Source organism: Dipodomys spectabilis, unplaced genomic scaffold (genome assembly GCF_019054845.1).
Source record: "Dipodomys spectabilis isolate Male_0828 unplaced genomic scaffold, ASM1905484v1 ptg000001l, whole genome shotgun sequence".
NCBI lineage: Eukaryota > Metazoa > Chordata > Mammalia > Rodentia > Heteromyidae > Dipodomys > Dipodomys spectabilis.
Window position 1 is genome coordinate 4,701,576 of NW_024870678.1, and position 21,282 is coordinate 4,722,857.

At 42.8% G+C, this 21,282-nt stretch overlaps 2 protein-coding genes across 4 annotated transcripts in view; one reads left to right on the forward strand and one right to left on the reverse strand.

Moving 5' to 3' along the window:
• The first annotated feature begins 9,204 nt into the window (after nucleotides 1-9,204).
• Nucleotides 9,205-16,572, forward strand: LOC122115731 (sodium-dependent glucose transporter 1C-like). Its single transcript, XM_042689252.1, has 4 exons — nucleotides 9,205-9,412; nucleotides 11,594-11,762; nucleotides 12,406-12,522; nucleotides 13,767-16,572. Exons 1-4 carry the CDS (start codon nucleotides 9,305-9,307, stop codon nucleotides 14,987-14,989), a joined length of 1,617 nt encoding a protein of 538 aa, XP_042545186.1. The 5' UTR covers nucleotides 9,205-9,304; the 3' UTR covers nucleotides 14,990-16,572.
• A 2,996-nt stretch (nucleotides 16,573-19,568) lies between these two features.
• The window catches only part of Rev3l (REV3 like, DNA directed polymerase zeta catalytic subunit), a 151,580-nt gene continuing 149,866 nt past the window's right edge, over nucleotides 19,569-21,282 (reverse strand). For all 3 annotated transcript variants that reach the window (XM_042689028.1, XM_042688971.1, XM_042689046.1), the window contains exon 32: nucleotides 19,569-20,728. In XM_042689028.1, the coding sequence (XP_042544962.1) occupies nucleotides 20,588-20,728 (141 nt within the window). In that variant the 3' untranslated portion in view covers nucleotides 19,569-20,587. The remainder of the gene's footprint in view (nucleotides 20,729-21,282) is intronic.

A 21,282-nucleotide genomic window follows, 5' to 3' on the forward strand; every position in this document is an offset into this window, starting at 1 on the left:
GAAGCTCTCACCGTTTTATTGTTTTTCTTCTTCTTCTTAGATTACAATTCTGAGAACCAGTGGGGAGGGAAGGCCCGCCCCATGTTGATGTCAGAACCCCATGGGCCCTGCTGCTGGAGGGGGGCGGGAAGTCCTGCCCGCACTGACATCACCATCGGGTCCCCCAACTAGGGTGGCAGGGTGTCAAAGGGTCAGGCAGTGGGAAGCTTAGGGACGGGACACTGGATATAGATAGGCTGGGGGTTATGAGGAAAGGGAGGAAGAGAGAGGAATATTCAGAGAAGGAAGCAGCAAGAGGCGCCTCCTGGAGTGGATCAGAGAGTCCTTCAAGACGCACACTAGCCTACAGAGAGGCCTGCAAGAGGCATGTGAGGTGTATGGAGAGGCCTACAAGGCCTGCCCATAGGCCTGTGGAGGGGTCCTTGAGAGGCCCAGGGAGAGGTACTCACCTCTGCGGAGAGGCCTGTGGTGGGGCCTGTCAGCGGCCTGTGAGAGGCACATGAGGCCCACAGAGAGGCCTGTGAGAGTTGGAGAGGCCTGCGGGGACTCCTGAGAGGCCTATGAGAGGAGAATGCCCAGAGGCCTGCAGAGAGGACTGTGGACAGACCTGCAGAGAGTGGACAGGCTTGTGGCCCATAGTGGAGAGGCCTACAGAGAGGCTGCAGAGAGGTGAGACCTGTGTAAAGGATAAAAGAAGGAAAGAAATGAAAAAACTCACCCCCTTGGAGGATGCAGCTGCTCCTGGTTCCAAGGTAACTCAGGACAGGGCAGTTGCAGACTGACTAATAAAACTCCTTTGTCACCTTTAACCATGCCTCTGTGGATTTTCTCACTCCCAGATCATTACATTTGGAGGCCCCAGTGAGATAATCCATCTGGTGGGGATTGGGCCTTGGCCCCCAGGAAACTCCCTAACAGGTGAGTGTCTTGGCCCTCAGGGGAGAGAGACTCCCTCGAGTGTCTGTTTCCTAAGGACCAATGTGGATAGAAATCATTTGGAAACCCTCCGGGAGTGACTCTGGGTAGGCTTGAATCTGGGGAGACTCAGTGGAAGGCTGGACACAGGGTTACTTCCTGAGTCTGAGGCTGGGACGAGACCATTGCCCATGCCTCCTGGGGGGTTCCTTGAGAAGCCATCTAGGGCTTCCTCAAGAGGCTGGTTGAGGCTTCCTTGAGAAGCCATCTGGGACCTCCTGGAGAGGTCATCTGGGACATGTGGGTTAAGTATCTGTGGCTACTTGTCTATGTTTATTTTTTACTAGTTCTGTTTGTGTCCTGTATACTCCTCCACTTTTCTCAGATGGGACAAGGAGCCTTTGTGTGTTCATGCCTGGCACGTATGATTAGTAACTTTTTTCTTTTAAACCAAAGGCTTACCAGCTTGTATATTCCTGTAATCCTTATCATCTTAAGACTCTCTGTGAATTAGAGTGGCCTTCTTTTGATGTTGGATGGCCATCTGAAGGAACTTTTGACCTCCCCACAGCATACAGGGCTCAGTGAGTCATCTTTGGAAATCCTGGACATCCTGATCAGGTTCCCTATATTATGGTGTGGATTGACTTGATAACTAACAAGCCTCCTTGGTAATGTCAGGTACCAACCTCTGATGGAGACTGTGGACAAACCCCCTTTCTAGTGTGTGTTTCCTTTACAACTAGAGACCTGTATAACTGGAAACAACAAAATCTATCTTTTTTGGAACAACTCCAGGGGCTCATGTCATTATTGGAGACAGTATTTTTCACACACCAGCCCACCTGGGATGATGGGCAGCAACTTCTACAGGTCTTTTTCATCTCAGAAGAAAGACAGTTCATCTGATGTGGTACCTTGAAGGCAGTCCTTGGACCAGATGCTTTCCCTACTGATGACCCAGTCCATTTGGAGTGAGTCTTTCCCCAACTCACCCAAGCTGGGACTACAACAGCAATCAAGGTAAGGAGATACTTACCAATTATTGCCAGACTCTGTTACCAGGGTATAGGCAGCAGCTAGGAAGTTCCTTGAGACTGGAATGGTTCTTGAAGGCCTATAGGACCTCTATGTCTATAGATCCTGAGGCCCCAGAGAAAGAGCCCTAAATATGCCTTCATTACCCAGTTGGCCCTAGATATTAGAAAAAGGCTTCAAAGATTAGAAGGTTTTGAGGGAAAGGTGTAATCTGAGCTGGTAGTGGTTGCTCAGAGGGTGTTTGGTAATAGAGATACCCTGGAAGAAAAAGTATTAAAAGGAAATTTGAGTCTTAGTAGTAGCACTAGGACAAGGATCAAGAATCAGCATAACTCATTTGCAAATGGCATTAGTGAACCTTTAGGACAAGACCAATGTGCTTATTGCAAGCAAAATGGGTATTGGGAAAAGGAATGTCCAAGGAGGAGAAAGATAGAAAATGACAGGTTGAGTAAGCTGTGTTCATATCTCCTGAGAAAAATGAAAAAGGAGCTTGAGGTTCTGAAATACAACCTTATTGAATTTAAAAATCAGCTCTCTGAATTTAACAAAAAATGACAAAGACCAAGAAAAAATTCACACACTTCTGTCTAAAAACACTGGCTTGAAAAAGACTCTGAATCTCCAGTATGTGCTAGTCAAAGCCTATGAAGAGGTTGAAAGTGCGTTGAACAGCATGCTGGAGAGAACTAAGAGAAAATTATCGGATGTGAAGAAGCCTCTTCCCCTTCACTCTCCTCTGAGCAGGATGTACCCCTTAGGTTAGAGGATTCACTCCCTTTGAAATAATGTATGGCAGACCACCTCCTTTGGTTCCTGAACTTGGAGAAGCTATATTAACAGACATGTCTAGCCACAATCTTGTACAATCACTGCAGGCTTTGCAACATGTTCTTTCATGTGCCTAGCCTTTGGTGGCCAACACCTACTAGCCTCCTGAGAAAAGCCCCATCTACTCTTTCTCACGTGGACAGCTGGTGCGGGTAAAAAGGCATCATGCTCCTGAACTGGAGCCCAAGTGGCAAGGGCCTTACTTGGTCGTGCTAACTATACCATTGGCTCTTAAAGTTTCAGGAAAACAGCATTGGATCCATCACTCTCAAGTGAGACTGGCAGTGGAACAATATCCAGAGATGGCTGCAAGATGGACTATTCAGAGATATTAAGAGATATTATTCAGAGATACTATTAAGACCTACCGAGTCTTAATGTGTTTAACAGGGACATGGTTCTTTGCTATGATTATACCTCCTTGTTCTTAATGTGTTACTATGGGGAGAACTTTTCTGCCCACACCTTTGTACAGGCGGCCTGTTATTATCTGTTGGATTTTCCACACTCTAAAGCCTGTTTGATGAGGGGCTAGGGGGGAATGTAGGATTCTGGCCAAAAAGAGGAGGTAAAAATCAATGATTTGATTGGAGATAAAAACTAACAGGGAATGTGAGAGCCAGCCGGAAGGCCCGCTCCATGCTGATGTCATTGCCCCGTGTGCCCAGCTGCTGGAGGGGGCGGCAAGTCCTGTCCCACACATTGATTTGGGGGAGCAGGGCATCAAAGGGGGTCAGGCAGTGGGTGGCTTGAGGGGAGGGCCACTGGATATAGATGGGCAGGGGGTTCTGAGGAGAGGGAGGGTAAGAGGGACTTGATCAAGGTGGGCAACACAACCCCCTCACTGAACATCCACCCACTGCAATCAGGCTTCAGCCCCCACCCATCTGTAGAACCGCCGTAACTCCAGTGAAACTGGCCATTAAGTGGTCATTTTTGTATCAATAATTAGAGTGACCTCCACACGGCAGGCCTTATATTTGGCTAATGGTATTCTTGGTGAGCTATTTTAAGAGCAAATAAGACATGTCTGACCTCATGATCTTAACATAACGATAACTCAGAACACAGTAGCCATCCAAAGGGGCCCAGTTTACCTGAGCAAGCACAGTAAGAAGTCTCTCTCTCTCACCGTACTCTGGGACTTGAACTCACAACTTCACAGGTGTTTATTATTTTTGTTAAATGCTCTACTACTTTATTCATATCTCCAGCTCTTCTTGCTTTCTTGTGTGTTGTCTAGGACTAGTCTCAGATGGTGATTGTCCTATATAGCGTCCTCCACAGCTCTTCCAGGCCTGGCCCAGGAAGCCTCCCTTTTAACCCCCCTCAGAAAAGTAACTTTTTCTTTTTGCTTACACTTTTTCAGGCTTTTCTGCATATACACCTAAGTGCTTCTGCTCACCTCACCCAAATACTCGTCTCACAGAGTAAGCCGGTGTCTAACCCTCGAATCATTAAAAATCGATTCAGTCTTCAGCCTAAATTTGTCATTTAGCCTTTTGACAAGGACAAGGCTCACGTTTCAAAATATCTACAGAAGTAATATCAGAAGTTGGTAGTAAAGTGAGTAGCTGACAGGAAGAACCATCAAGGCAGGGCCTCGGAGCTCCACACAGATGAGCTGGTGGTTCATGGCTGTAGCCTGGGCTAATGAGAGCTGGTTTTGATTTGTTACAATAGGATTATTGTAGTCAAACCCAATTGCTTTTATGGCATTGCAAGTTCTTTACCCCGAGGGCCTACCCATCCTCTCCCATATCATATTCCATTCTCTTTCATATGCATTTTATTTCAACCACTTCAAACTTTTCTCAAAGACACTTTCCTAGGTTACCTTTTCATGTCTGTGACAAAAATATCTGAGATAATGAAACTTACCAGAGGAAACATTTATTTTGTCCATAATTTCAGAAGTTCTTGTCCATGTTGCTAGGTCCCATAGGTCAGCAGACTCCATTCCTGGTGGTGGAACCATGCTGTTCACTGTAAGGTGAACAGGAAGCAAAGATATTGACTACTGGTTTCAAGGAAGCAAAAAGAATACGTTTTATAACATCCTCTACCAAGTTAATTAAACTATGAGCCCATAAATGGTGATTCTATTTGCAAAGTCAGAATCTTCATGAGTCTAGTACCTCCCAGAAGCCTTACTTCTGAACACTGCTGTACTGAAGACAAAGCCTTTAACACATAAGCTTTGCGGGGAGACATTGAACATCCAAACTATAACATCCCAGCCACAGATCCCTAGGGTTCACGGCTAGCTCATAATACATGATGCGTTCAGTCCATCTCTAAGAGTTTCGAAGTCTTCACAGCTCCAGTTACTCAAAAGTCCAAGTTCAAAGTCTACTGTGAGATTGAAAACAAATTGTTTGCTATTAGCCCCTATTTAAAAAAATTACATGCTTCCAAGAGACAATGGTATGGGCTAAACATGCTCATCTCCAAAGGGTGGAGAAGATAGTAAGTGAAACCAGGCTCACCAAGGTAAGCATTAAACACTGTAGCTCTGGATCTGGTTTTCTAGGCTTCACAAGTTTGGGGGCAGCCAAACCATGATGCCCTTATCAGATACAGCCCATGGGGCTTGTCTTGGGCTGGGAAAGGAACTCTGACCCGCCCCCCCCTGCTGTCTAGTCTCCTAGATTTTCCTTTATAATCTCAGTGGAAGGCTCATGGCCCCCATAAGTTTGTATTCTTCATGCATACAAATCCAGCATCATGGGAATCATACCAATGGCTAGCAAAGGAAAGGGTGGGGGTGGAATGGTGGGGATAAAAGGGAGTTTCCTGTGTGCGCAGTCCTGTGTGAGCAGACTGCAAGGAATTCACGCTTTTACACTCTTGAGAGTGTAGTGGCTGTTGCCATTTCCTGAGATACCCTCAAAGCATCTGTGCTATTCCTGGGCAAAGGTCTTCGCTTCCTCTAAAGGGTCCAAGGCTCTTTAACAACCTCATCCTCCTTAGCTGCAACTTAAAGCTGACTCTTTTTCTTGTCAAACTGGAAGCTTCTCAAGTGTGCTCATTTTGTTCCCAATTCTCACTGTAAATATAACTAAAAGCAGCCAGCAACACACAACATGCCTCTGTCTAAATGCTGTGTTATGAAATTTCCCCCACCAGATAGTCTCTCACCTTTAAACAGCCTCCTACAAAGTATCAGAGCAAGGACAAAATATAGACATGCTCTTTGCCAGAATGCAATATGAATGCTCCCCAGTGAAATTCCCAGCACTGCCCTCATTTCCATCTCGAACCTCATCTGCAGAGCCTTTACCTTCCACATTCTTGTAAGCATTCTGGTCTTCTGAGGTCCCATCAGAATCAGCTGATAAGCTCTATTTACAGCATTACAGGGCTTCCGTAGCCCACAGCTTTCCAATTTTCCAAATTCCCTCTGCATACCAATTTCAAAGGCTTCTGAGCCACATATTCAGATATTGTCACAGCTAAACCTATGGTACAACTGTTAGGAGGTGGCTTTATTTTGACTCACAATTGCAGAGGTTTTAGTCCCTGGTTGCTTGGCTCCATTGTTCCCTGCGCCCCTGTCCCCCCATACACACACACACACACATCATCATCATCATCATCATCATCATCATCATCATCATCATCATCATGGCAGGGTGCATAAGAGCATAAGAGCTGCTCACTTCATGGCAGCAGGGGAAGCTAGGAGGGAACTTGTTTTTCTAACTGAGTGGATCGGTCGCATCCATCCCAGGGGACCATGCAGAGGCAGGCAGGCACAGGAGAAAGATTGTTACAAGATGTATTAGAGGAGCCATATCACCCCCCCCCCCCCCCCCCCCCCCCCCCCCCCCCCCCCCCCCCCCCGCCCCGAGATAGCACATGGCGGCCTCCACTGTCTAGGTAGCAGCAGGGTCTGGGGGTAGGAAGTGAGGTAGATGGGAGCTCAGATGGGTCTGGGTGAAGAGAGGGAGGGAGCCCTGGAAACTCCAGGGCTGGGAGAAGCTCCTGGCTTGGTGGAGCTGAGGACCAAAGATGGGCATAATGCTTACACTAACAAAGCTTCTCACTGAGTGGATTTATCCATTCATAGTCATAACCTATATTATCCAATCACTTCTCAAAGGCACCACCTCTGTACATTGCTGTATTCTGCTTCAACACCATGAGCTTCAGAGGGACATTTAACATCCATAGCACTTTCCCATAAGTTCTTACATTGTACAATTGTTATACTATGTAACAATACATTTCAAAACAGTTTCCCATACTTATATATACTTTATGAAGGTAAGAACTATCTCTCATCTGTGTACACTGTTTTCTGGACAGTTGGCATAGCCTAACACTCCATATTCTTTGATCTCTCTGTACATTTGCATTAACAGTTGTTTTTTACTTCAGATACCCCTTTCCCAACAGCAAATTCCACTTCCCCTCTATGCAAGGTGTTCTCTGTGACAAATTCTATAACTCTAAGTGATATTAGTTCTTTCCTTGTGCATTACCCTATAACCATTTGTTCTTATTGTTTTTCTTCTAATGTTACACAAATGCTATAGCTAATAATACACTTACATGAAGCACACACCTACCATGAGTGAGGTGTTGAGTTCCATTCTCAGCAGTGCAAAAAATAACACATTTACAAATATTAGTTCAACTAAAATTAAAGATCTCATAGTACTAACTTCTGAGGATCCTGACTCTAATTTTTAAGGTTTTGTTTGTTGTTTGTAACATCTTAGTGAGACCTCTCTAAAATTTTGAGACACAAACACTTTGGAAATCAGCATAATAATCTTATAATAGTTTAAGCAGGCAATGAGGGCAAGAACTAAGGTAATTGGAATTGACAATTGGAAGCAGATATGGATGAAGCTGGAGAGCTGAAATATTTACACTAAGTTTTCTTTTTCCTTTATCTGTTGGTCATTTTGTTGTTGTTGTTGAACTCAAGGCCTGGGGTACTGTCCCTGAGCTTTTTTGTTCAAGGCTAAGCATTCTACCACTTTGAGTCACAGCACTTCTTCTGGTTTTCTGATGGTTAATTGGAGATAAGAGTTTCACAGACTTTCCTGCCCAGGCTGGGTTTGAACTGTGATCCTCAGATCTCAGCCACCTGAGTAGCTAGAATTATAAGTGTGAGCTACCAATGCCAGGATTAGACTAAATTTTGTATTCTGGCAGCCAGTGTGTGTGTGTGTGTGTGTAAGATAGAGAAGGGGGGGATGGTGGGAATGCTATCAAGAGCTAGCCCAGTGCCCAATCAAGTAAGAATGTTATTTCAATAGAAATAAGGAACATTTTCATCTCATTTTGAGACTTTTTCCATGTGGTAAAAGAGCAAAGGGAAACAAACTAAGGTTTCATAAAAATGTAGTCTTTCTCACCCTGCACAACTATTCTCAGCAATCCAGAAAATCTATGGGCTAATCTATTTCTGCACAAAGATTCTATTATCTGAGGAGTTCGGGCCAGTGAGGGCTTGTAACCCAGATTCTTTTCTCGAGCTAAAGTTACAGTGTTTTGGAAGGCCAGTGATCAGGACTGATCTTGGCGAGTTGTTACTTTCTATGTTTCATCTTCCTAACTGTAAGCAGAGCACAGAACTATGGTGGAAAATTGAGATATTACACTTAAGAGCTCACAATGCAATTAAATAAGTGGAGACATTTCATACGCAAAGAAAGTTTTTAAACATTTTATTTCTAAAAGTAGGTCTCTTGAGATCCCTCCCCCTCTCCCCCTCCCCCTTTCCCTCCCCCTCGCCCCTGCCGCCACAGCAAACCCGGGCGAGGTCTCATCTCGCAGTTTTAGGCCCAAGTGTCTTTTTTTTTTTTTGTCGGTCGTGGGGCTTGAACTCTGGGCCTGGGCGCTGTCCCTCTGCTCTTCAGCTCAAGGCGAGCGCTCTACCACTTGAGCTACAGCACCACTTCCGGTTTTCTGGTGGTTTATTGGAGACAGGAGTCTCACGGTCTCTCCTGCCCGGGCTGGCTTTGAACCGCGACCCTCAGATCTCAGCCTCCTGAGTAGCTAGGATTACAGGCGTGAGCCACCAGCGCCCGGCTCCAAGTGTCTTTATAGCTTCTGAGCTGCACCCGACCCTGAGATTCCATTCTGTTCCAAGGGTACAGCTCCAGGTCTGTCCGCCAAGGGGCGCCGTCCGCAGGCTCCCAGAACTCTGCTTAGAGTAAATACCCTGCAAAGGCAAAGTTCTAGTCCTTCAGAGAACCGCGTCAACTTCCGGTTTGAGGGTCACACCTGGTTGGCCAATGCACTTCTCCTTCCCTCCAACCCCAAAATGTGCGCGCAGGCGCACTGCACCGCGGAGGGCCGGCACCCGGGCCACGCTCCAAGCTGTAGCTGCGGAGGTGGTGGCTGGGGGCGCTGTGGGCGCGAGGCCGGAGCTCCGTTCCGAGCCCGAGGTTTGGTTGCATCGAGAACCCGCGTGTTCTCCGGGGCCGCCAGGCTGGAACTACAAGTGGACTTCCGTGGGCCCGGGGCTGCCGGGCAGCGGCTGCTCCTGGCCGAGGCCCCGATGGAGAATGAGCCGGAGACGGCGGCGGGCGCCCGGCGGAACGGCCGCGGCGAGCGCCTGCTGCTCTGGTTCTCCACCGTGACGCTGTACGCCGGCTTCCTGGGGCTGGTGAGAGCCGGGGCTGGGACCGCTTTCCCCGGGGGAGGCGCGTCCCGCCTCCCGGCCGCAGGTGTGGCCGTGGCTGCGTTAGCCGGCCTGGGCCTCGCTCTTGCCTTCGGGGACGTGGGCGCAGCAGCCACGGCTCCTTGTAACCGGGAAGCTAGCCGTCCGGATCATGGTGTCCAGCGCCGGCCGGGGTTAAGTCTCCTGGGTCCGAGGGAGAGAGAGCCGGGGCGTCGCGGCGCGGGCCGCAGCCCGCTCCCTCCAAGCCCTTACCTTAGCCATGGTTTACGCAGAAAAGCGGCTGTTGCTTTTCTCTTCCGAGTCACCTAACCATAGCCCCTGCTGACCCCTGGGGGGTCAGGGGGCGTGGGAAGTGACTTTCCAGAGTGCACGGCAGGTTCAGAGGTCGTCTCTTAACCATGCCTCCACGCGATTGAAATCCAGCCTGCAGATCCCGAGAGCCAAGGAACAGAAATGCTCGGTTGGATCATTGGGGACTCCGGAGTGTTGGGAGGGGGAGACGATCCCTTCGGAGCAGTTCACATCCCAGAGAGTGGGGTTTGTGGCCCAGAATCTTTTCACGGCCGAAGCGAGGCTAGAACTCGCGGCAGATGCCTGCTGAGGTCTCCGTGTACCGGCTTTTCTCTGGCCTTTGAAGACATGGAGTACTCCCAGTAGAGCAGTTCGCAGGCTCCTTGTCCCCGAGGCCGGCTGGGGCCTGTGCTCAGCAGGTCCTTCGTTTTGACTTGTTCCTGCTTGGATAGAAAGTCCATTCTTCACTTGGAGTAGAACAGTGCAATTAGAATCCTTGAAGGGTTTTGTGTGTGTGTGTGTGTGCGAGTTTTCTGAAATGAAAATCTCAGTTCTTGCTAATAAATAGTACAAATTTTTTGTTAAAATTCTATGCATGTATTTGTCCTATTTGCTGGGAAAGTCTTTCAGACCACTCCTTGACGATCATGGATTGTCATTGATGAACAATGTAGATTAGGAAGTATGCAAATGATTTCCTGCACGTTGGACATGTGTATTTCAGAGGAAGGAACCTCAAGTCGACCAGAAATTGCCATTTGATGTGTCATAATTTCAAACTTAGTTTTTACATTTTAAAATTGTTAATATTAAGGTGATGTACAGAGGAGTTTATGTTGCATAAGTCAGATAATGAGTACATTTCTTTTGGGGCACTGTCATGTAATTTCATGTAGTATTCAGAGTAAGAATGTATTTTAGGATTTTTTTTTTTTGCTACACCTTATTACTTATTAGTTAATAATGTAGTTAAGGCGTTGTCCAAACTAAAGGGAGTTGTAACAGAAGATTTACCTTTTTTGGGTGGGCATGGTGATATACATCTGTAATTCTAGTACTCAGGATCACGAGTTTAAAGCCAGCCTGGATTACATAGAAAGACTCTGCGAGAAAAAAAAATAAAACAGAATCCACTTTCTTAAAACTAAGAATCATGAGAAGAAAAATGTGGGAATTTATACCTCTACAAATAATAATACTAGCTGGGCACTGGTGGCTCACACCTGTAAACCTAGCTGAGGTCTGAGGATCATGGTTCAAAGCCAGCCTTGTCAAGAAACTCCATGAGACTCTTCTCCAATAAACCACTAGAAAACAGGACATTGTGCTGTGGCTCAAGCGGTAGAGTGCTCGCCTTGAGCTGAAGAGCGCAGGGACAGCACCCAAGCCCAGAGTTCAAGCCCCATAACCAAAAAAAACCCCAAAAAACTGTACATTTTTCCTGACTACGGAACTAAAGTCATTCCCTCCATTACATCAGTATCCTTCCTCCCAGTTTTTTTTGCAAGTCTTGGGGCTTGAACTCAGGACCTGGGTGTGTCCTTGAGCTTTTATGCTCAAGGCTGGTGCTCTACCACTTGAGACACAATTCCATTTCTTGCTTTTTTAGTGTTTAATTGGAGATAAGAATCTCATAGACGTTCCTGGCCTGGCTGGCTTCCAATCATGATTCTCAGATCTCAGCCTCCTGAGTAGCTAGGATTATAGGTGTGAATCACCCATCCCTGGCTTTTTCACAGTTGTAACTCTTCAGTTACACACACACACACACACACACACATACACACACACGTATGTCTCTATACACATAGACATATATGTATTAGATATACATAACTTTAATGATTATAATTAAAACCTCTTTTTAAATTTTAGGGATTGAGTATTGCTATCCTGGGACCTACATTTCAAGATCTGGCCACTAATGTGAACCGCAATATCAGCAGCCTTTCTCTGATTTTCGTGAGCCGTGCCTCTGGGTATTTGTGTGGCTCTATGATTGGAGGAGTTCTTTTTGACTGTATGAATCATTTTTTGCTTTTGGGTAAGTGAATAGTAATTTTTAATTCTTTGTGCCTGTCAGTGAATTTACAACTGGGTTCTAAGGATGAAAACTTGTTGGTAACTGAAATGAATAGTGTTTCAGGGTCCTCCACAGAAGCTAGGTCTCCATAGGTCTCACCTTGGCAGCCACAGGGCATCTGGGCTGGGCCACCCGGAGCCTTGATTAGCCTTCAGGTGTGCTGATGGCAGTCCTGAGCCTCCCGACCTCCACTGGAACTGAGGCAGCAGTTCATGTCACACACCTGTCCCAAAGCTCTGCCCATCAGCTAGGGCAGGTCTGTAGGTGTGTCTGGAGTCAGATGACCTCTGGGAATGTGACCAGGCTCTCTGGACTCTGGGTTGACAGTGCAGGGCAGGGGATGGTGATGGACTGACACAGGCTGCACATTTGTCCTTCTGTTGGTGATGAGCCCAGACTGGTGTGCTATAGCCTGGAGGTGACTGGCCACACTTTTAATGAGCTGTTGTTTTAATAGAATGACAGGTTTCATGAAAATTAAATGACATAAGGAAGGCCTTTGGAAAAAGGAGAAAAAGCTATTGGTAATGAATAAGTAAATAGTCCCTCTTATTTTCAGAGTGGAATGCATTTCTTATAGCTTACTTTAAACTTTTTTGTCCAGGAATATCAATGCTGGCTACCACAGTTGGTCTTTATCTTATCCCTTTCTGCAAGACTGCAGTACTGGTGATTGTCATGATGTCTGTTTTTGGAGCTTCAATTGGCATTCTGGATACAGGTCAGTAAAACCTTCAGTATCACCTCTGGGATCAGGACAGATGAAGTTACACTGTCATTCATAATACTCTTCACAGGACAGGGAGTACTGAATTGGTTTTAGTGACATTCAGAACTACTGTTCTATCTGCTACATTTCTGATAATTAGGGCCTCCATTTTTGCACATCATTTGTGACATAAATGATTGTAAAGCATTTTGTTCCATAAGAGATTATAGATTTACAGGATGAAATCGAAAGAATCCCGTAAGAGTAATTATAGTAAAGCAGGCTATCATTTTGTGATGGAATTTCATCATTTTACCATAAAAGAATGAATGCTTTCATGGATGGATGGGTTTAACCATAGTTTGGTGTCATTACTTGGTTGCAGAAGCAAAAAGCTATGTCCATTTTCAATGTCCCCCACATTTGGGGCAGAGAAGAGCCTGCATGCCGTACTGCCTTCCCATGTTCCTCTTCTGTTGTGCCTCTGCAGTTTCTGAAATAAATGTTCTCCGTGTGTCATCATGTGTTTGAAAACTGAAAAGCATGTGATACCCATCCCCCCCAGCTTCCAGTTTTCTATGCTTCTCTACCCAGTTTAACATTATTAGGTAGATGGTGGGAATATTTTATAACTCAGGCTTAGTTTGCTTGTAAAATGCAATCTGATTTAAAAACATCTGACTTTTTTTTTTTTTTTAAAGGACAGGCAGAGTGTTAGTATTCTTAACTTTCAGCTTGCAGGTGTTCAGACAGTATTGGTTCAGGTTAACAAATGGGCTTTTGTTTTCTCTAATGGGCACAGCAGGATGCTGGAGTTTTTAAGTCCCAAGTTGGTATTTTGAATCTATTTATATTTTGAATCTATTTATATATACATAAAACAATCTTCCTCAGAAAATCTTTCAATAGCAAGTATGGGACGTTTTGGTAACCAGGTCAGTATCGATGATCAACTTTTATCTGGTAAATATATATTGTAAACACTTGTAAATATGTATTAATAATTCATGAAGTTAATACTGTTTTATAACCATGGTGTATGAATAAAAGGTTGTAGTTCTCTAGTGATGGTGGCTTAGAGTTCTCAAATCACAGAATTGACTCAGAGCCTGTCTTTGAAGAATGTAGACCATTACAGTGCTTAACTGATGTAATACATTTTCATTTTTTACATAGTGGGGAGCAGGGTTTGGTGTTGTGTTTTTGAAACTAAGTTCTGTGGATAACTTAAAACTTTCTCTGTGTCTCTTTGCTAGGTGGGAACGTGCTCATCTTGGCTCTTTGGGGGAACAAGAGCCCCCCCCACATGCAGGCCTTACACTTCAGTTTTGCCCTGGGCGCCTTCCTGGCTCCCCTGCTGGCTAAACTGGCACTGGGCCCCACAGTGTCTGCTGACAACCACACAGAGCCCGACTTTCTCCCTGCAGCCCTCAATGCCTCTTCTGAAGCCGCCTCAGACCCTCTACTCGCAGCTCCCCATGACATGAACTTACTGTGGGCTTATGCTTCCACAGGCACTTACATTCTCATAGTTTCTCTCCTTTTCTTTGCTCAGTTCTTCATGAAAAGCTCAAGGCAGGGAAAATCAACAGCATCTGCTCAGCAATCTCGAAGAGCTCAATACCACAAGGCCCTTCTCTGTCTGCTTTTTCTGTTCTTCTTCTTCTACATTGGGGCTGAGGTGACATATGGCTCTTACATTGTCTCCTTTGCCACCACTCATGTTGGCATGGACGAGAGAGAAGCAGCTGGCTTGAACTCCATCTTCTGGGGGACCTTCGCAGCCTGCAGGGGCCTGGCAATCTTCTTTGCCGCGTGTTTACGTCCTGCCACCATGATTGTGTTGAGCAACATTGGCAGCCTGGTCTCCTCTTTGTTTCTGGTACTTTTTGACAGGAGCCCCCTTTGTCTCTGGATAGCATCCTCCGTGTATGGGGCCTCCATGGCCACCACATTTCCCAGTGGTGTTTCTTGGATTGAACAGTACACCACCATCAGTGGCAAATCTGCTGCATTTTTTGTGATTGGTGCTGCCTTGGGAGAAATGGCTATTCCTGCAGTAATTGGAATTCTTCAAGGAGAGTACCCAGATTTACCAGTAGTTCTGTACACCTGCTTGGGGTCAGCGATCTTCACTTCCATTTTATTTCCTATGATGTATAAATTAGCTACATTGCCTCTGAGTCATCATCGAGTAGGACACAGAAAAAGTGAGGATCAGAAAGCTTTGCTTTCTAGCAGTGAGCTAAACGACTATGAGGAAGAGAATGAAGGTGAGGATGCAGAAAAATGGAATGAAATGGATTTTGAAGTGGTTGAGATGAATGATACTGTGAGTCCTTGCACAATAGAGATGTCTAGAAATATTTTGATGGAGACCACAGCTGACTTTTCCAACCAGTTTCTCTCTAGTCCATTGCTAGTTGAGTCATCTGTCAATACTGGTGATTTCTTTGAAAAAACCACTTGCAACACATAAGTATAAAGGGCTAATTTTTACAGAATATGCATTACCACTGACATCATTGAATAATCGCCATGTCTAAAGAGGCTCTTGAGAGCAGAGCATTGGATTATCAGCATGCTTGGAAATCAGAATTTCTAGATCCATTTATAGCATCTGCTAAATGGTTTGAAATGCTCTGTGATTGTGAGTGACTTTGTATGGTATTATCTTGTTAGGAGACTTGTGCTTGGTTTGTGGCTGATTATAGTGGTGGTGTGTTATAGTCCCCACCTTGTAGAGAGAAGGAAGGGACATTTGTGTTTGAGAATTTGGATAGAGAAAAGTTGGGTACAAAATTGTAATAGAGAAAAACTACAGTGTAGGGAGTGGAATGGATTTGCTGAGCAAATAATCAGGCATCCTTGTTTTGTCAAGGTTGTTTTCTTCCTCCTACTGTCCTTTCTCCTTTTTCTCCCTTCCGTTCTGAGATTCTAGAAATAAGAAAGAGGACTTACATTTGTTCAGGATGTCTGCTAGGATAGTCTGTTCTTCATTTCAAAGGTAAAACAAAAATGATAGCTTTAAAAAAGTGCTGCTTTCTATGGTATGGATAGAGACAGGGAGATTGTGGTTTGAGAGTTTGGTCAAGTTTGTAAACCCTATCTCAAAAACCAACAGGACATGGTTGCACATGCCTGTGATCCTAGCTACTCAGGAGGTGTAGGTGGGAAAATTGCATTTGGCTAGTAGGGGAAAGATGAGCTCCAGACCCTGTCCAAAAAACAATCTAGAAATAAAAGGACTGTGGTTGTGGCTCAAGCAGAGGCCCTGGGTTCAATCCTCAGCCAAAAAGCCCCCTCAAACCCAAAAACCAGAAAAGAAATTACTGCTTATGACTTCTCACTGATTCTAAGGTACACCATTTTTAATGTAATAGAGTATGCATTGTACTCAATGATTGTTTAGTATTTGACATTTTAGTGAATTATGTATGTAGTCACATATATTTAGAATTTTGTTTTACAATCAATGTCTCAGATTCAGTGAAATGTCACAATTTGTTCAATTATGGAGAAGATACTATTTTTGCAGACATTCTACAGAGAAGTTATTTTTATATGCTTTCTAGTTGTGCTCAGATGGGATATGTTAGATGTCACTGAAATACTACTGTACTAGTAGAACTATAAATAGGCCTTTTGTGGTCCTTGGTCTACCTCAGGAACAGAGGCTGGGTCTGGTCCTTGCTGTTTTACAATTTGATTCTCATTAGCTATGGATGATAATCACTGATAAGTACTATATACCAGGCTAATAGCTTACGTTAAGGCACTGACTGTCAGGTATTGGGAAACCTATGTCACTCTTCCAGGAATTCTACTCTCTGAGTTTTGAAATACCTGGGAAATCAGGTGGTTTATTGGTATAGGAGACAGGGAAGGGACTTCAGATGACTTTTGATGTGAGTAGAATTGGTGACTCGTGTTTCTTATTTCTTCTCAAATTATGCTAAATGACATTGCATTTTTTTTTTTTTCTGGTCCTGAGGCGTGAACTAGAGTTTTGCCCAAGGTGAATGCTTTACCACTTGAGCCACAGAGCAACTTCCGTTTTGTTTGTTTGAGTTTATGGAGATAGGAGTCTCATGGAGTTTCCTGCCTGGCCTGGCTTTGACCTGTGATCCTCAGATCTCAGCCTCCTGAGTAGCTAGGATTACAGGTGTGAGCCACCAACACCTAGCTGACATTAAATTTTATCTGTTGTGATGTTTGCTTTCTCTTATCAAATTTCTATTACTTTGCTTTTGTAAAAAAAAAAAAAAGGTTTAAGTGAAATACAGTGTTTTTCTTAACCACTGCTTATTCATCTTATAGGCTGCTACATTAGTTCATGTTAGTAAGAACAACTTTTTTTTGAAGATTTTTAACCTGACAGAAAACACAAAAGAAAAACAACCTGTTGTTCTTTTTCTACTGTCTTTCTCTCAGGTAGGGACTGAATCTACCTCTGTACCGCTTACTGCTTTTTTCTAGGCACCTTTGGTATACCTCATCATGCCTCCATCATTGCCTGGCATCCTCACACTTAGTTCAAGTGTTTTCTAAGGGTCAGTTGTGTCTTGTGTGTTTGTGAACATAATGTGATCTCTTCAATTGAAGTAGAGGTGTACTGTGAGGTCTGAATTGTTTCTTAAGTCTTATATTTCAAAGATTTTCCTGAGAGTTTTCTAATAATGATGCTTTGGCTTTCTAGTTTTTATTTTGAGGTTCTTCCAAAAGGAGGTAAAATCTTTACTGCATCAGCTTGAGCCTGGGTGCTGTCCGTGAGCTTTTTTGCTCAATACTAGCACTCTGTAAGTTGAGGCACAGCTCCATTTCTAGCTTTGTGGTGGTTAACTGCAAATAATCTCATGGATTTTTCTGCCTGGGCTGGCTTCATACCATGATTCTTAGAACTCAGCCTCCTGAGTAGCTAGGATTACGGGTGTAAGCCACTGGCACCTGGCTTAAATATCTTAGTATCTGTGTACAAATGATCTTTTCAAAGGGCTGCATTTCTATTGAACATAGAGGCTCTTTATTTCTAATTATTATTTTCTGAAACCTGTGGTTCCTCCTTCCAGCAAAAGGCAGTACCATTAGTAAGACAGGCAATTAAGATGATTTTCCAGTTTTTTTTAAAAAAGCCTTTGTCTGCCTTCTGGGTATTCTCTTTGCCTAATACACAGAAACCTCATTGTGAGGATGTGACAATGCCTCTGCAGCAGTTTTGCTTTGCAAGCCACACTCTGCCACGTCTTCAAGGAAGCAATGGGTAAGGTGAGAAAATACGACAAGCAATGGATTAGGTGGTGTGTGTTGTCTTATGACTTCCTCCTTGGAACCCAAATGTTAGATGTAACTCCCAACTATTTTTCTATATAAAATTAAGAACTGTGGCATTACTGGTGCAGGATCTTACTTTTTATTATAAAACCCACATTGTTAAAGCTAACAATATTCATTGAATCAGGGAAAAAGAACAGGCATTATGTGGATAAAAACAAGTCAAGTGTGCATGCTGTCTTCCAAGATGTGAACAGGACTAAGAGAGATCTGAAATACCTAGCTTAAAAATAGCTACATATACAGTCACCTTGTCTTCCCCTTATCTCTGTTGATGGCAGAGCACTAATTGTTTATAGCTAGGTTTGTTTTATTCCATAGTTAAATACTTAAGGAATACTATTCTGCAATTAAGTTCAATTTAAAAGTTTAGTAGGCCTTAACAATATTCCTTTGCTTCAGCTGTTAGGAATGAAAATCACAGATGTTAAGATCAAAACCATACAGCTAGAAGACTTTACTATAGTTTATGGAGAGTTCAGGTCACCATGATAGTGCATCTGATGGCAGGTAACGTATGTCATCTCAGACTAACGTGTTATCAGCTGTGGACTATGGCAGTCAGTTGGGCTCTATAGTCCTCAGGATTTCCGGATGGTCAGCCCTAGCTCCAGATGACCTCCTAGGACCAATCTTCTCTAAAAATTCTTAACTGCTCACTATTCATATTTTTGTCAGATTCCAACTTTCCCAGGGAAGTTTGAAAACGGGATCCTCACTGACTGGCAGTTTTAAAAGGCTGAGGGCAGTTACAAAGGAGCTATTTCCTTGAGGAAGGGGCAACCAAATCAATGTGCTAAATACCTAAGACTAGGCAAGTTTAGGTGAGTCATGCTGAGTAAACCATTATGGAGTCAAAATTGTAAAGTGAATGAATATTGCTAAATTACATGTCTTTTTTAAAAAAACATGTCTTGATAAAAGGAAAACACACTAATGCTCTTTCTTTGTTCTTCCATGGGGGAAGTAATTCATAAAGTGGTTATTCTTTTGAAATACTGTGTTACTATGAGATGTTATGAGCTACAGTTCCTGACAGCAACTAAGTTAGAAGTGTGTCCACCCACAGAAAAACTAGTAAAACTCATATTCTCAGGACTAGTCCCAGCCTTTTCCCACAACTGCAAAAAGATGGCCAAAAGTAAGGACTATGTCAACAGGACTTACATTACATAAATAATAATGCATCCATTATATACAAATAGGATTATATATGTTTATGAACATATATATGTATATTAATATTTATAAAGATATAGTTTATATTTGATATTAACCATATAATTTTCATAAAATGATCTGCCAACTATTTGTGTGTGTGTGTAAACCTGGTGAATGGTCAGATCAGCAATATATGTATGGAAGCTTTTTAAAATATTGAAATTAATACATATATGAAAGACATTTAAACCTTTTTTTAAGTAGTAATGTACTTTTTGCTTTCCTTCTGGAAAGTCCTGGCCTCAAGATTAATTGTATCTACACAAAAACAATGAACATTGACAATATGCCAAAAAAAAGTATATTCTTCTCTAAAGGGATGAAGGCAAAATTTTTCTTAAAACTGTTTTTGTTGTTTTTTAATCCTAAACTTTGATAAGGGAAAGTTAATATGAGTCATGAAATAAGATGAGCTAAATTTAAGAAAGCAGAATAAGATGTAACCAAGGTTGGTTTAGAAAACAGATGAAGGTAATTATTGAGCAAGACTAAATGACATTGCCATATTTCATTTTTTATATTTCATATTTTATTCAATTTTAATATGGTTTTCATTATTAACTCTTAAAACAAAATGATTTCCAGTTTAAAAAACAATGCGCTGACCACATAATCCTTTTAAATTTTATACAGTTATACAAATATTCTAAACACACATTCTGTGTCCAAGATGGCGGCAAACGAGATTAACTGTACAATACATAACTGTACAATACTTAAGGAGAGAAAGTATTTTGAGCATATTTAGAAGCAATAGAAATGTCTATACAAAACAAGCAAAGATGGAATAAAATTTTTTATTTTTAAAGTATTGCAACAGGCCCACAGGTTTGTAACAAAAATGTCTTTGCACAGTTCCTCACAACGCCCCATTAATAGCTAATAAAGCAAGACAGCATTTTTTTGTTTTTGTTTTTTAGAAAATAATGTTTCAAAATGCTACACATGGTACTATTTGTTTCCACAGTCTGATCAAAATAACAAATCTACTTTTGAGTCAAGCAAAACCTAGAGGAAATATACCAAACAACTTGAAAATCATTTGTATAAAAATTCATTGCACATTATTTTACTCAGTTGTTTGAAAAGTAAAAAAGTATATTTACAAAATATTTTGCAGTCAAAATTATAAACTGAATGGATATTTCTAAGTAACACATCTTGATACAGAAGTTCAAGGAAAACACACAAATGGTATTTCTTTAAGAGGTTTTCAAAGTGTTCCTTCCACAGGGAAGTAAACATGATCTGTTCAAATGGATTTACAAGGTGGTACACATACTGGAGGCAAACCAACACCTGCTTTATAAAACAATGTGAAAGAATGAGGAATTTGTACATTGTAAGAAGTGAGTTACTCCGAGATCAATGAGTATAACTTCTAATTCAGTTAACATAAAAGTCTTCATAGTCTTCAGATAACAGACAATGAACATCCTTGATGAAAGTTGAGGAAGCACCATGCATGACAGCTTAGTGGTAAACACTGAACAAATAGCACCTGGAATTCTGAGATATTAATAATTTAAAACTGGTCTAGTAATTGCCGGAGATATGGTGCCTTGGATAATTCTCTATTTACTCGAGAGAGTTTGTAAAGTACTGGGCAGTTCAGAGAAACACATGGGATATGTCGGTCAAAGGAACTTGTACAGTTCTTGCATATCTGTAAGCATAAGAGAAATACATAAAACAACAGGAAAACTAGTATTTGTGTAAATAATGAAATTTTAAAATAATTCATCCTAACCTACTACAAGATTACTGGCAAACACACAACACAATGCATTAAAGAAAATTTCTTTAGTTTTTATCTTTCAGAAGCCTAGCCTACCCTATGGGCAAAACGTTGCTAAAGGATGTTATTTCACATAGCAGTACAAAATTTTCTAAAGAGCCATTTCATTTGAGAGATTAACTTTCATTTACAATAGAACTCTTTAAATTCACACAGAATGGTAACTTTCCAGCAAGATAATCACTAGAGATATCTGACACATTTTCCTTTCCACAAAGAATAAACAACAGTTCAATTAGAGTATCTGATGGGAGCACTGGTGTATGCTAGGGAAAGGGCAAAGAGGCTGAGCAACACGGAGATTCAAGAAGGCCTTATATAAAGAGAACAAAGCATCCTTCATTTTCTAAGTTGTCTTCCTAGTTGGAACCAGTTTAGATTTCTCACCATGGGAAAAAGTTTAAGGAGGCCCACAGAAACTC